The sequence below is a fragment of the Capricornis sumatraensis genome, chromosome X (genome assembly GCF_032405125.1).
Source record: "Capricornis sumatraensis isolate serow.1 chromosome X, serow.2, whole genome shotgun sequence".
Classification (NCBI taxonomy): Eukaryota; Metazoa; Chordata; class Mammalia; order Artiodactyla; family Bovidae; genus Capricornis; species Capricornis sumatraensis.
Window position 1 is genome coordinate 982,325 of NC_091092.1, and position 16,460 is coordinate 998,784.

The 16,460-nt window shown below is 36.1% G+C and overlaps 1 protein-coding gene across 5 annotated transcripts in view; it reads left to right on the forward strand.

The window, feature by feature from the left end:
• PCDH11X (protocadherin 11 X-linked) overlaps positions 1–16,460 on the forward strand; it is a 797,400-nt gene that overhangs the window by 533,324 nt on the left and 247,616 nt on the right. For all 5 annotated transcript variants that reach the window (XM_068962684.1, XM_068962685.1, XM_068962686.1 and 2 more), the window contains one exon: positions 1,181–1,379. In XM_068962684.1, the coding sequence (XP_068818785.1) occupies positions 1,181–1,379 (199 nt within the window). The remainder of the gene's footprint in view (positions 1–1,180; positions 1,380–16,460) is intronic.

The following is a 16,460-nucleotide window of genomic DNA, read 5'->3' on the forward strand; positions in this document are numbered from 1 at the left end:
ATTGCTATCTCTGCTTCACAGTGACTGGTATCTCAAACATGTGGCTCAAATATCTGGAGATGGCTGGGTTGGATGGATCAAATGAAGCCATAAACTAAAAGTCCAGAATGGATTCTTCATATATATATTTGGCACCTGAACTTGAGTGGCTGGAGCAGCTTTGTCTCTCTGGGTATTGTATTTGCTACCTTTCTTTCCACATGGGCAGCTTGAACTTCCTCATGGTATGGCAGTCTCCCATTAGTCAGACTTCTTTCAATTCAGCTGATTTTCCTGAATGAGTGTTCTGAGAGAGCAAGGCAGAAGCTACAGAGTTTGGTTACACAGGACTTATCCATATTCATTGTGGTAGAGGACTCCATAAGGATTTGAATGCTAAAAGGTGAGGTTTATTGTCAGGGGTATCTTTGGAGTGTAACTACTACATATAGCAATGCTGCAAACAAAATCAATGCTACATCTGGTGAAGTTATCACACTACTGGATGTCATGAACCAAATGCTTCATCTTTATATGTTGGCATGTGTATGTTTTTAATGTTCTGCTATATTTACCATCAGAAATGACACCTGGAGTTTGCTTCTATAATTATCACCTGTTATCCATACCATGTAATTATTTTTATTTTTAGAGTGTAGAATCAATTTAAATAAATTCCAAATCAAAATATTTCCCCTAAGACTCTTTGAAAAGATGGTTTGTAATTTTAATTTGTAAGTCTACATGATTGAATAAATTTGTATTATTATTTACTGTTTCAGCCAGACAGAATCTTACAGAAATAGCAATAAAATTTTGTTTTATTTATTTAGGCTTATAGTTCAAAAAATAAAATCTTGTCAAATTATAATTAGATAAATCTATGTTCAAATGATGATCAAAATTTCCAATGTGCTTGAGTGTCTACATGGGTGACAGCCTCTAACTTTAGAACAAGTTGACTTTCATCCTGTAATTGGATGTGCCTGTTTAAAAATAGAATAAAAGCAATTCTGCTGCCAGGTAAAAAAGGTTTGAACACAGAGTGAACTGTTTACAAAAGCCTGAAATTGTTCACAACTTAATATAATGTTAATGTGACTTCACTAGACAGCTAAAATAATACATTTTCTAAATTGGATGCATTAAGGAATTATTCAGATCATAGCTGAAACCCTGTAATTTTCTGTCTTCTTTTCAGTCCCAGCGGCGTGTCACATTTCACCTACCAGAAGGCTCTCAAGAAAGCAGCAGTGATGGTGGACTGGGAGACCATGATGCAGGCAGCCTTCCCAGCACATCCCATGCCCTGCCCCTTGGCTATCCTCAGGAGGAGTACTTTGACCATGCTGCAAACAACAACCGCACTGAAGGGGATGGCAACTCTGATCCTGAATCCAGTAAGTTGATACCTCCGGAGTCCTGAAGTTAAAAGGCCTATTGTGTTTGCAAGTAAAACAATTGTAACCATAATAACATTGGCCAATTTAAATGTGTTAGTAACACATTTTTAAAAGCTAGCAATACAAACTTTGGTGGAAAGAATATATGCAGCCGTTTATAATTTTTGAAATATGTGATCATACCGACTTTGAAATTTGCTATGAAATCTAATAGTCATATTGTGTAGGCATAGATAAAATTTTCTATTTACTTATGCATATATCTGTATATATATATTTATATATATATATATATAACCAACCAGTTTATTTTTATTTGTGTACAGAAATAATTTTATAATTCACATAAAGTATCTTCTAAATTTAATTTTTAATAATGATAATAATCATAGACAATTAATTCTTTTGAGAAATGGGTGATCCTGACTCCAAGGTAGAAAAACTTGTGTGAGGTTTTCAATAGTGTATTGAAACCACATGCCTTATGCCATGTTACTGTTTAGAAAGATGTTCAGATATGGTCTTCAGACATTAAAAGCTACATTTTGCACAGTTCAGAAATGTTGAACTCTTAAAAAGGATCATGATGTTCATTAAATTATCTTGAACATGTATCTTGAAAATCCCTATGTTTTCATAATTTTGGGAAATACAAAATTTTATAAGATTATACATATCTCAGGAGATTCTTGTATTTGAAGAATTATAATTTGCCTCAGCATGTTTTATATACATAAAGCTGTATAGGTCCAAAAAGGTATACCAAATATGTGATGGAGAAAGAAGAAAAAAGAGACCAAGTAACATATAAGATAAATAAATATTAAATAAAAATTTTGAAAGATATTTTTTTTCGAGACCCGCTCAACAAGCAGGGTTTCCAAAAGCATGATATGGCGAGAGAATGAGAAACAAGACACAAGAATTCAGTGAAAAGAGAGGATCAGTGGACCAACACCGTGCCAAGGTGAAGGTGCCAAAACTGAATCCAAGCCAGCGTTATTATACGTTCAGCCATGAATGAGATAATATGCGGGGAGTTAAGATATAACTCATGTGGTCTTCAGGACCAAAGGACAAAGTGATCATTAACCATTGAGCAACTAAGAAACAGTCATCAATAACAAATCAGTAACTCAGACTAATATTCTTTATCTATAGAATTTCCACCAGATACGTAAAACATGTGACTCTGAGACTCCAGTTGAGAAACAGTCTGGTGTCGGTTTCCTGACCCCAGGATCATATTTTGTTTTCAAGACTATGAACTGTTCCCTCTGGACTTGTTCCAAGCGTCTCATGCCTTATGGCATCCAGTTTATCCATAATTATAAATCTCTTTTGCTGCCTTTGCTGGGGACTGCTTTTCTTTTATTCTTCCTGTCTCCTACAATTTTGAACATTATGGATTGTATGGATATATAATTTAAGTAAACCTCTAGTTTTGAGAACAAAATGGTCTCCCCATCATTGTGTTTTAATCTGTATTTTCTAAACTAAAAAAAAAAAAAAGGAAATTATTGGTTAAACATCAGGATATAATCTAAGACTAAACATACATACTAAGAACCAGTGACAGCATAACAAACTTTTTTGCACTACAAAAGTAGACTGTAGCTCACCAGGCTCCTCCATCCATGGAATTTTCCAGGAAAGAATACTTGAGTGGGTTGCCATTTCCTTCTCCAGGGGATCTTCCAGACCCAGGGATTAAATCCTGGTCTCCTGCATTGCAGGCATACTCTTTACTGTATGGGCCACCAAGGAAGCTCCAACAAAAGTCAACACTGGCTATAAAAAATGTTTTTAATATGAATATTTTAGAGACTTTTTAGACACAAAATTCAGAAAGTACTAAACATCTATCTCTATATTCAACTTTATGCTTAAAACAATTTATCACCATTCATTCTAAGGATGAAAAATTCTTCTGTAATATACAATGCCAATCTACCTTTCATTCACTTATGTGTAACATGACATAATGACTTCTGGAGGAAATACATGGCTGTGACTGTATCTTCTGCTATAATGAACTCGGAGTCAATTTCTAGTAAGAATATAGTCATAAGTAACAAACATGCATTAAGCAAATGCTGTTCTTTACTACTTCATAGACTATTGTTTTAACTGTAGACCTACCACTACCTTGTAACAAAAGTATATAGATGAAATAAGCATCATTTTTATAAAATAGAACTGATTCTTTTGCATATTACACACATCACTAAAAATTTTTCTTAGAAAACTGTATAGCAATCATTAAAGAGTAAACTCAGAGGAAGCATCCACAGTGTGGACTTAACTCTGAAAAGTATTTTCAAGCTGAATAAGACTAAGATGTTATATTATTGAAGTTAAGGGAGCATACCACATTGGTACGGGTTAGAATTTTTTATAAGACATTTAAAATTAAGCACAGCTTTATTTATCTCAATTATACATATTAATAGGCAGTTGTTTAAAAACATTTCAATGAAGACTTCTTTGCAGGGATTGCTTTTATTAGTAGAGTACAAGTATATACCTGAAACTGATATATGATACTGTAAATCAACCATACTTAAAAAAAAAAAGAGTGTAAGTGTTAGTAAAAATTTATGAACTGACATACTTGAGAGCTTTATTTTTAAATCTTGTTTCTACCAGGGATTAAACATTTCCCTTCTTTGATCATATTGACACTAATAATTTTGACCACGAAATATTTTGTTCACAATTACTCTACAGGATGAAGCAATGGAAAATTTCAAGTCAGGGAAGTACTTTATTATGCTTTATTTTAAAATTGTAATGGCTATAGGCAATAATAATGATACTACAAATATATTTTTGCTACTAATTATTTTAATAAACTATGTAATGGGTATAGATAATTAAAAATGAATACTCATTTTTGTATAAGTGTGAAAATATTTATGGTTTAATGTTTAAAATCTATTTTTACTATGAGTCATATTAGCTACCTAGTCTACCAATGAAACAGACACTTCCCTCTAAATCATGTTCTAAGAGAATGTTGTCCATTTTGGAAAATAAAAGACCATAATATAAGTGCAGAAGCATATTTCACTTTAAATGAACTCTATTATCTTAATATGGCATGGTGGTGGTGGTGAAGTCGCTCAGTCGTGTCCGACTCTTTGCGACCCCATGGACTGTAACCTACTAGGCTTCTCCGTCCATGGGATTCTCCAGGCAAGAATACTGGAGTGGACTGCCATTTCCTTCTCCAGGGGATCTTCCTGACCCAGGGATCGAACCCAGGTCTCCCACATTGGAGGCAGACGCTTTAACCTCTGAGCCACCAACATACTAGTGAGATTTTTAGCATATACATGTATGTTTTGCTTTGATTAAGGAAAAAAAAATAGCTGATGATAAAATTTTTCATAGCAAAATCGTCTCTTTAGGCTAATACAGATGACAAGGTCCTTTCAAAAAGAAGCTCTATAGCTCTGAAATAGTGCATAATAGTGTCTGGGCTACTTCTCTGTTGGGAGTTGACCTTAGGTATGAATTCTGTGTGTGTGTGTGTGTGTGTGTGTGTGTTATTTTTCCCTCCTGGTTATGTTGCCCTCTGAGATTCCGAAACTCCCCACAGACCCGCCGGTGAGAGGGTTTCCTGGTGTTTGGAAGCGTCTCCTCCTTCATGACTCCCTGCCCCGGATGGGTCTCCATCCCTAACTCCTTTGTTTCTCTTTTCGTCTTTTATATTTTGTCCTACCTCCTTTCAAAGACAATGGGCTGCCTTTCTGGGTGCCTAGTATCTTCCGCCAGCTTTCAGAAGTTGTTTTGTGGAACTTGCTCAGCATTCAAATGATCTTTTGGTGAATTTGTGGTGGAGAAAGTGGTCTCCCCATCCTATTTGCCGGCCATCTTAAGACTGCCCCCTTAACTTCCCTTTTTAAGATAAAGAAAAAACAAGAAGACTCAGTCCAATCATTTCTTTTTCAGGAGACAAGTTTAATAAAATAGTCTGTCTCATTCCACTTGAAGGTTTTTTAGTTTTTAAATTTCGCAATTGCTATTTCCCGACTTTAGCTTTTGGTATTAGGGTTGCTTAATGCCACTCTATGAAGTTTTTCTTCTTTGGCTGACAGCCAATGTCACAGAGCTTTTCTCCCATCATAACCCCATCAAATTATGTGTATCATTTCAAATAGACCCTGCTCTTTGAAGTTAGCAAATTAGTAAAAATATAAGCAAAGAAAAATCCAGCCTATATAAAGTATTATTAGTTGCTTCTGGGTTACTGTAAATGCTGTAACAGATTATATCTTTTCATTTTCAAAGAATCTTGTGGAGGCTTACAAGACCATGGCCATAATAGACAACAGAATATGACTATATTGCTGAGAATTGTATATGTCAAGATATCGCATTAAGAGACCTGAGGACAGTATGATCTTCTTGGGACTACTCTAACCACATTAGATTACATGTGGCCCTATGTTCATAGGGCTTCCCTTGTGGCTCAGCTGGGAAAAAATCTGCTTGCAATGTGGGAGACCTGGCTTCAATCCCTGGGTTGGGAAGATCCTCTGGAGAAGGGAAAGGCTACCCAATCCAGTATTCTGGCCTGGAGAATTCCATAGACTGTATAGTCCATGGGGTTGCAAAATGTCGGACATGACTGAGCGACTTTCACTTCACTATCTCATATGGTTTCCTTGGTGGCTCAGATGGTAGAGAATCTGCCTGCAATGCAGGAAACCTGGATTTGATCCCTTGGTCAGGAAGATCTCCTGGAGAAGTAAATGACTAACCACTCCAGTATCCTTGCCTGGAAAATTCTATGGACAGAGGAGCCTGTTGTGCTACAGTCTATGTGGTCACAAAGAGTCAGACACGACTGAGCAAGTAACACTTTCATTGTCACTTTATGTTCATATATTGAATATATATTTATTTGCAAGTAGCATCAAGTAGGAGAAGGCAATGGCACCCCACTCCAGTACTCTTGCTTGGAAAATCCCATGGATGGAGGATCCTGGTAGGCTGCAGTCCATGGGGTCGCGAAGAGTCGGACACGACTGAGCGACTTCACTTTGCCTTTTCACTTTCATGCATTGGAGAAGGAAATGGCAACCCACTCGAGTATTCTTGCCTGGAGAATCCCAGGGACGGGGGAGCCTGGTGGGCTGCTGTCTATGGGGTCGCAGAGTTGGACACGACTGAGGCAATTTAGCAGCAGCAGCAGCAGCATCAGGCGAAATATAATTTATGAAGAGAAGACTTAAAGATACTTTATGACATTCTTTTGCAAAACGTTGTTTAGATATTATGATTCAGACTGAGGTCTGGGACACGTGGAGATATTAGTGAAGGTCTACCACGATGAACTGTAGAGGTTTCTGATTAGCTCGCACACAGGTAGCCAACGTGTGTGTGTGTGTGTGTGTGTGTGTGTGTGTGTGTTCCCCTTGAATAGAGGATGCTTCGCTACTCTCTCACTATGGGTGAGCTAGAATGAAAAGATTAACAATGAATACTTCCAAATTTCTAATGATCTGCTAGTATGTTATAGTTTAACTGATCAGAGAAAACATCCATGTATCTTTGGAAGAAATAGTGAAAAAAATCTTACTAAAGATATTCGTCAGTCTTCAGTTTACCAGTTGTAACAGTTCATTTTCAGAAAAAAAAAAAATCCTCCTAAATAAAGGGGAAAAAAGATTTCCACATTTTTATGATTTTCAATTGCAAAAGTTATGTCATCTGCATTTTTTAAAGCCTCTTATTTTAGGTGGTCATTTCACACATGAAGTCTCTCTACCTGAAAATTTTGGTCTATTGTCAAAAATCTGGATTTAAAGTACCAAAATATGTGTAAAATTTCATCAGTTAAAAGAAAGTGCTTTGTAATGCTCTCCTTTCTCCTTTCTGTTATGCAAAAGAAAAAATATATATATATATATAATTCCAATAACATTTAGGGCTAAAGAAACTCTACATTAAAATAAAGAGGAATATATTTTTTTCATTAATTAAAAAAAAATGATAAATCTCCCTACTAGAGTATATTTATCTCAGGTTGACACATCTCTCTGACTTTCATTTTTCTTTCACTAGATCAGGTTTACTTAGCACTCTTAACATGGTAATAGTTCGTTCACAAAAAACTGAAGTAATTAATCATTCCCTGGAACACATTTTGATTGATCCTCTACAAGTGATATAATTAATTGATACAGAAGAATTTGATTGAATAGAATACTACTCAGAGGAATGCAAAATTTTGCCTTGTTCTGCAGAGACTGTTGACATGAATAACACCACAGTAATTATTAATTGAATGTTTGATTAGTTGAATATCTAATTCTAAATGTAGAAATAGGTAAAAAAAAAAAAGGTAACTTTAAAAAGCTCACTTAATAATGGATCATTAAAACTCAGCCCTTCATAATTAAGAACATTAGGAGCCAGACAGCTAAAGGCAAAATTAAAGTATCCATATATTCTTTCAGGCAAATTTGATATACTAGCACTGTGTTAATTACTCATCTGAAAAATTCAATTTGTTATAAATAGAAAGAAGAACAATAACTGGCTTATATATTTAAGGAGACAGTAGCCATTACTTTTCCAGAAGATGTCAGAAAAAATCATCTAAATCTACAATTTAGCAAATATTACTCATATAAATTTTAATTAGGTACTTTTTCTTGTTTCAAAATACCCAGGAAATTTGACTTCATAAGTCCTCCAGTATTTTCAAATGCATTTTTGAACAAAGTCACGCATTAATTTCCATGTCATAACAAGAATAAAAGTGAATGAAATAATTTTGTTAATATTGTAATGTGAACAAATAGGAAATGCATTCAAACTAAGAAAGCAAAGCTATGCTCTTTTTAAAGGTAAATTATCCACCTAGGCGATTTCTATCTCAGCTGGCTATGTATGTGAAGAGTTTCCTAAAACTCTGTTCATTCTTAGCCTGTATAGTAGTGTCTGTCCAGGGAGGGAAAAGTATAATAAATAAATAATTCAAATTAGCTCAACAAATCTGAAGTTACAGATTTTGAAAGGTAAATCAATCAGTGTTTCTAAGGAGTACATTATCAAGTATCAATTCTGTTAGTTTTGTCCCACTTGAAGAAAGGGACTAAACTCCATGCTCCTGGATTCTGAAAGTATAAGAAAGACAAATGCCTGATAATTTTCATTGTGTTGCCAATCGACAACAGCTTTAGCTTTATCTATCTATTGAAAAAAAAATTCTTCATATAGAATAAAATTTTTTAGGCTAACGATAATATCAAAGTCACTTTTATGCATTCTTACAGGAAAGTCATTGCAGTCATGAATACTGTTTGTAACTTCCAGGTTATTTTAGTCCCTTGTGTGTTATATAAATAAGAGTGTATAGAAATAGATTAGAAAGAATGGTTCCACCCAAGAGTTCAGCTCTCTGCCATTGCTTGGGAAGGAATAAGGTTCACTTGCTAGCAGTTTATGCACTAAATGAGTTTAGGCAGATAGAAACAATGATCTAGTGGCGGATGCTCTGTAATTTGTATTAATTTTTATCACTTAAACTGACATGCTTTTGAAAAACCAATTTTTTTTTAAATTAAAACTTAGGAAAGTTAAAATATATATCATAATAAGAAAGTGGGTGAAACAAATTTTACTATACCATTCTATCATACCCAACTTTCCTATGCAGGAAATGCAACCACCTTACAAACCAATCGAAGTATCTAGGCTTTATAATGGCAATGAAGGATTTATACTAGAGATAATCCAAAAAAAAAAAAAATCACAAGTCATGAATCAAAATGAAAAGTAAATCCTAAAGTTGGAAACTTGAAGACACTTACAGGATTCCATTTGCCTAACAGCCTCTAAGATGAGTATATCGTTAGTATCTTAAACCTAATATGGATTAGATGGAGGTTTATCAATCAATAGCAGGCCATTCTTAGTAAAGCAGTCGCTTATCATGTCTTTTCTGTTTGAAATGGCAAGCACTAGGAGCTTGGCACAAGTTGCCATTTGACAGCCAATGCTGTAAGGTCTGGAATGTCAGTAAGCTTGAAAAACCGCCTTTAGTGACAGAGAATAGGAGGTCTTCTCTTCACAATAAGCCTTCCTCTGCATCTAAATTTTTATTAGCCTACCTATACTATATAATAAAGTTAATTTGACATTTATATTTCTACTATTTATGAGCCATGAGGCAGTACGTTTCATGACCTTCTTCTGTCTTTCTTCTACTTACTTTATCTCTCGCTTCTCACTTTTCTTAGCCTGTAAGAGAAAAATGTATGCCATTTTGGTATTTTTTGTAGTTTTTTGAAAAATAGTACAATCAGTCATGCAGGATGAAACTCTTAGGGGACCCGAACTATTTAATTTTAGGCACGATCCAATATCTTGTCTTAAAATAATTTATACATTTTAATAAATGAGAAGCATTGTAGCAGTATATTTTGCCCCATGACACTTTTAAATTGTACAGTAAATTTCAACTATCATAACTGATTGCGTCGATAAAACACTCAACAAGTAGCGAGTATATCAAGGATATCAGTAAATAATGAATAATTATAGACAATCTGTCTTACCATGATTTCTGCAATTTGTTAATTTGCATCTTTATTGAATACTGAAGATTCCAAATAGAGGATAGAATAGAAGTGACAGTGTTTGCTGAATCAGTTTTTTCCCTATTTTAATCGGTAATCATAGTAATTATTGTCTCAGTTCCACTAAAATAAAAATAAAGCACATGATCATCTGACAGCTTATTTTTATCTTTCTTACATTGGAAAAATTTATAGGTCACATTCAAAAGTTCTTCTAAGTAATATATATGAAATTAGCCTTTGTAAGTTTCTTTTTTTCTTAGAAACTTCTTATCCTATTATGGGTATAGCTCTCAGACGCAATGAGAAAAGAGATGATTTGAAATATTACTTTGAGGTATTCTATAAAATCATACTTTTTAAAAATTTGGGTGTTGACTAATAGTTCTATTATAATACTTAATTTTGTAATTACTAATAATGAAATATTTTTACAACAGACCACAGCAGATAATCTCATTTATGCCATCATTTTGCATACTACAGGGTTCTAACTCAGGCACTGCAATTAACTGGCAATGTGGCCTTGGACAGGCTTTTTAACCTTATTGTGTCTTTTTTTCTTTAGCTATAAAATCAGAGGATTATACTGATCTTTAATGCCTCTTCTAGGGTCATAATTTTGTATCTATTAAAACTTCAAAATGTACATGTTCAGATGTTGCCATTTATATAGTCTTTGAATTTCAGAGCTCTAAGGGACCTTAAGACCCTTTAGTCCAACTCCCTCATTATGCAAATGAGAGAACTGAGATTTCAACCTTTTGATCAATAGCTTAATGTTCTAAACCAAGATTTAAGGTTTATCAAATTCTAAACTAGAAGAGTCACTTATGTTGGTAAGCAGCTACATTGTAATTTAAATGAAGCAATTTTTTGAGAATAGACAAGTATAAAATTTAAATATTTACCATTCATCAAGGGGAATGTTTTAATATATCCATATAGAATTATTTTTATATATGTGACAAGGCCCTGTATTAAAAATTTTAAAAGGTTCCCATTTAGCATTTTATACAACTTAAAGGCAACTGAGCAATATAGATAGATAATTTCCAAAAGTACTATTGATGCTAACCAGTGAAAGTTTCAAAGGGGAAATTGTAAATATGCTGAATGTTAATGACTACTGTATAATAAAAGCTATCTAATCTTTACTATGAATATCTAATATACATACATTTTTGATTCTGTGCATGTGTGCATGTGTGTGTACTACTTATAGGGAAAATTTGTATTAAAATGAATTTTTAAAGGTTAATTTCCTCTGAACACAGTGAAAAGTACATAAAAGGAACCTCAAGGGATTGGAATACAGGATGAATATAGAACATATTCTTCCTTTCTGCTGGAAACAAATCTTTCTCTATTCTGAAATTCCTGATATTCTATCGAACTTCAATTTTCTAGCAGAATGCTAAAGTTATAATTAACAGGGAAATGATTTTGATAGAATCAAGTCCGTTGAGTTAGTAGTGTGCCATGTAGTAAAAATGTTTGGAGAAATCACAAGTCTTTTATGGGTGATAACTTGAACTAGAGATAAAGCAGAATAACTTTTAGGAACTAAAAAAAAACTGCACTTTGCTCAAACTTTTTAATTGTGTGAAGGAGTTTGTCTTACCTAGGAAATGTTTTTGTTTTTGTTTGTACTAGGTTGATGACATAGAAGTTAAATCTCAGGATTGAGAAAGTCATGTTGAAATTTAAAAATAAATTTTTTTTGAGAAAAATACATTTTAGTCTCACAAATAGCAGTGTTTTCATAGCTCAGTGTTTGCTGCTGCTGCTGCTGCTGCTAAGTCGCTTCAGTCGTGTTCAGAGGTCGCACAACTAGGCTCCCCTGTCCCTGGGACTCTACAGGAAAGAACAATGGAGTGGGTTGCCATTTCCTTCTCCAACACATGAAAGTGAAAAGTGAAAATGAAGTTGCTCAGTCGTGCCAGACTCTTAGCGACTGTACGGACTGCAGCCCACCAGGCTCCTCCGTCCATGTGACTTTCCAGGCAGGAATACTGGAATGGGGTGCCATTGCCTTCTCCGCAGTTATCTAAGCATGCACAAACAAACAACTAATATTTAACTTGTTTTTTTTGAAGATTCTACTTATATTCTTTGGCTTGTTCAGTTCAGGTCAGTTCAGTCGCTCAGTCCTGTCCGACTCCTTGCAACCCCATGAATCCCAGCACTCCAGGCCTCCCTGTCCCTCACCAACTTCCGGAGTTCACTCAGACTCATGCCCATCGAGTCCGTGATGTCATCCAGCCATCTCATCCTCTGTCATCCCCTTCTCCTCCTGCCCCCAATCTCTCCCAGCATCAGAGTCTTTTCCAATGAGTCAACTCTTCGCATGAGGTGGCCAAGGTACTGGAGCTTCAGCTTCAGCATCATTCCTTCCAAAGAAATCCCAGGGCTGATCTCATCAGAATGGACTGGTTGGATCTCCTTGCAGTCCAAGGGACTCTCAAGAGTCTTCTCCAACACCACAGTTCAAAAGCATCAATTCTTTGGCGCTCTGCCTTCTTCGCTGTCCAACTCTAACATCCATACATGACCACAGGAAAAACCATAGCGTCGACTAGATGAACCTTTGTCAGCAAAGTAATGTCTCTACTTTTCAATATGCTATCTAGGTTGGTCATAAGTTTTCTTCCAAGGAGTAAGCGTCTTTTAATTTCATGGCCGCAGTCACCATCTGCAGTGATTTTGGAGCCCAAAAAAATAAAGTCTGACACTGTTTCCACTGTTTTCCGATCTATTTCCCATGAAGTGTTGGGAATGGATGCCATGATTTTCGTTTTCTGAATGTTGAGCTTTCAGCAAACTTTTTCATTCTCCTCTTTCACTTTCATCAAGAGGCTTTTTAGTTCCTCTTCACTTTCTGCCATAAGGGTGGTGTCATCTGCATATCTGAGGTTATTAATATTTCTCCCGTCAGTCTCGATTCCAACTTGTGCTTCTTCCAATCCCAGCATTTCTCATGATGTACTCTGCATATAAGTTAAATAAGCAGGGTGACAATATACAGCCTTGACGTACTCTTTTTCCTATTTGGAACCAGTCTGTTGTTCCATGTCCAGTTCTAACTGTTGCTTCCTGACCTGCATACAGATTTCTCAAGAGGCAGGTCAGGTGGTCTGGTATTCCCATCTCTTTTAGAATTTTCCACAGTTTCTTGTGATCCACACAGTCAAAGGCTTTGGCATAGTCAATAAAGCAGAAATAGATGTGTTTCTGGAGCTCTCTTGCTTTTTCCATGATCCGGAGGATGTTGACAATTTGATCCCTGGTTCCTCTGCCTTTTCGAAAACCAGCTTGAACATCAGGAAGTTCACGGTTCATGTATTGCTCAAGCCTGGCTTGGAGAATTTTGAGCATTACTTTACTAGCATGTGAGATGAGTGCAATTGTGCGGTAGTTTGAGCATTCTTTGGCATTGCCTTTCTTTGGGAGTGGAATGAAAACTGACATTTTCCAGTCCTGTGGCCACTGCTGAGTTTACCAAATTTCCTGGCATATTGAGTGCAGCACTTTCACAGCATCATCTTTCAGGATGGAAACAGCTCAACTGGAATTGCATCACTTCCACTAGCTTTGTTCATAGTGATGCTTTCTAAGGCCCACTTGACTTCACATTCCAGGATGTCTGGCTCTAGATTAGTGATCACATCATCGTAATTATCTGGGTCATGAAGATCTTTTTTGTATAGTTCTTCTGTGTATTCTTGGCACCTCTTCTTAATATCTTCTGCTTCTGTTAGGTCCATACCATTTCTGTTCTTTATGGAGCCCATCTTTGCATGAAATGTTCCCTTGGTATCTCTAATTTTCTTGAAGAGATCTCTAGTCTTTCCCATTGTGTTCTTTTCCTCTATTTCTTTACATTGCGTCTGGAAGAAGGCTTTCTTACCTCATCTTGCAATTCTCTGGAACTCTACATTCAGATGCTTATATATTTCCTATTCTCCTTTGCTTTTCACCTCTTTTCTTTTCACAGCTATTTGTAAGGCCTCCCCAGACAGCAATTTTGCTTTTTTGCATTTCTTTTCCATGGAGATGGTCGTGATCCCTGTCTCCTGTACAACGTAACGAACCTCATTCCATAGTTCATCAGGCACTCTAACTATCAGATCTAGGCCCTTAAATCTATTTCTCACTTCCACTGTATAATCATAAGTGATTTGATTTAGGTCATACCTGAATGGTCTAGCGGTTTCCCCACTTTCTTGAATTTAAGTCTGAATTTGGTAATAAGGAGTTCATGATCTGAGCCACAGTCAGCTCCTGGTCTTGTTTTTGTTGACTGTAGAGAGCTTCTCCATCTTTGACTGCAAAGAATATAATCAATCTGATTTCGGTGTTGACCGTCTGGTGATGTCCATGTGTAGAGTCTTCTCTTGTGTTGTTGGAAGTGGGTGTTTGCTATGACCAGTGCATTTTCTTGGCAAAACTCTTTGCCCTACTTCATTCTGCATTCGAAGGCCAAATTTGCCTGTTACTCCAGGTGTTACTTAACTTCCTACTTTTTCATTCCAGTCCCCTATAATGAAAATGACATCTGTTTTGGGGTGTTAGTTCTAGAAGGTCTTGTAAGTCTTCATAGAACCATTCAGCTTCAGCTTCTTCAGTGTTACAGGTTGGGGCATAGACTTGGATTACCATGATATTGAATAGTTTGCCTTGGAGATGAACAGAGATCATTCTGTCGTTTTTGAGATTGCATCCAAGTACTTCATTTCAGACTCTTTTTTGACCATGATGGCTAGTCCATTTCTTCTGAGGGATTCCTGCCCACAGTAGTAGATATAATGGTCATCTGAGTTAAATTCACCCGTTCCAGTCCATTTTAGTTCGCTGATTCTGAGAATGTCAATGTTCATTCTTGCCATCTCTTGTTTGACCATTTCCAATTTGCCTTGATTCATGGACCTGACATTCCAGGTTCCTATGCAATATTGCTCTTTACAGCATCGGATCTCGCTTCTATCACCAGTCACATCCACAGCTGGGTATTGTTTTTGCTTTGGCTCCATCCCTTTATTCTTTCTGGGGTTATTTCTCCACTTAGCTCCAGTAGCATATTGGTTCATTAGTGATGTAGTATAAGGCTCATAGGCACACTATCATTTTTGTTTTAATGGCCTAATTTCCTAAGATTGGGGTCAGATCGGATTAGATTGACTTTCTTGTAGATCTATGTATATAAATTAATCCAGAACTAAATTAAACAATTCTTTCTTAATTGATAGCTCTATTTAACTACACCCTACTTATCTCAGCAAAATGTGTATCATCATAATACATAAATACTTCTTTTTATTTAATTTTAATTTTTACTTTATTTTACTTTACAATACTGTATTGGTTTTGTCATACATTGACATGAATCCGCCACAGGTGTATATGAGTTCCCAATCCTGAACCCCCCTCCCACCTCCCACCCCATATAATCTCTCTGGATCATCCCCGTGCACCAGCCCCAAGCATCCTGTATCCTGTATCGAACTTACACTGGTGATTAGTTTCGTACATGATAGTATACATGTTTCAATGCCATTTTTCCAAATCATCCCACCCTCTCCATCTCCCTCAGAGTCCAAAAGTCCGTTCTATACATCTGTATCTCTTTTGCTATCTCGCATACAGGGTTATCATTACCATCTTTCTAAATTCCATATATATGTGTTAGTATACTGTTTTGGTATTTTTCTTTCTGGCTTACTTCACTCTGACTTCAGGCTCTACTACAAAGCCACAGTCATCAAGACAGTATGGTACTGGCACAAAGACAGAAATATAGATCAATGGAAAAAAATAGAAAGCCCAGAGATAAATCCACACACCTATGGACACCTTATCTTCGACAAAGGAAGCAAGAATGTACAATGGAGTAAAGACAATCTCTTTTTGCTGTTGGCTCCATTTTCATCCACCTCATTAGAACTGATTCAAATCTATTCTTTTTAATGACTGAGTAACACTCCATTGTATATATGTACCACAGCTTTCTTATCCATTCATCTGCTGATGGACATCTAGGTTGTTTCCATGTCCTGGCTATTATAAACAGTGCTGCAATGAACATTGGGATACATGTGTCTCTTTCAATTCTGGTTTCCTCAGTGTGTATGCCCAGCAGTGGGATTGCTGGATCATAAGGCAGTTCTATTTGCAATTTTTTAAGGAATCTCCACACTGTTCTCCATAGTGGCTGTACTAGTTTGCATTCCCACCAACAGTGTAAGAGGGTTCCCTTTTCTCCACACCCTCTCCAGCATGTATTGCTTGCAGACTTTTGGATGGCAGCCATTCTGACTGGTGTGAAATGGTACCTCATTGTGGTCTTGATTTGCATTTCTCTGATAATGAGTGATGTTGAGCATCTTTTCATGTGTTTGTTAGCCATCCGTATGTCTTCTTTGGAAAAATGCCTATTTAGTTCTTTGGCCCATTTTTTAATTGGGTCGTTTATTTTTCTGGA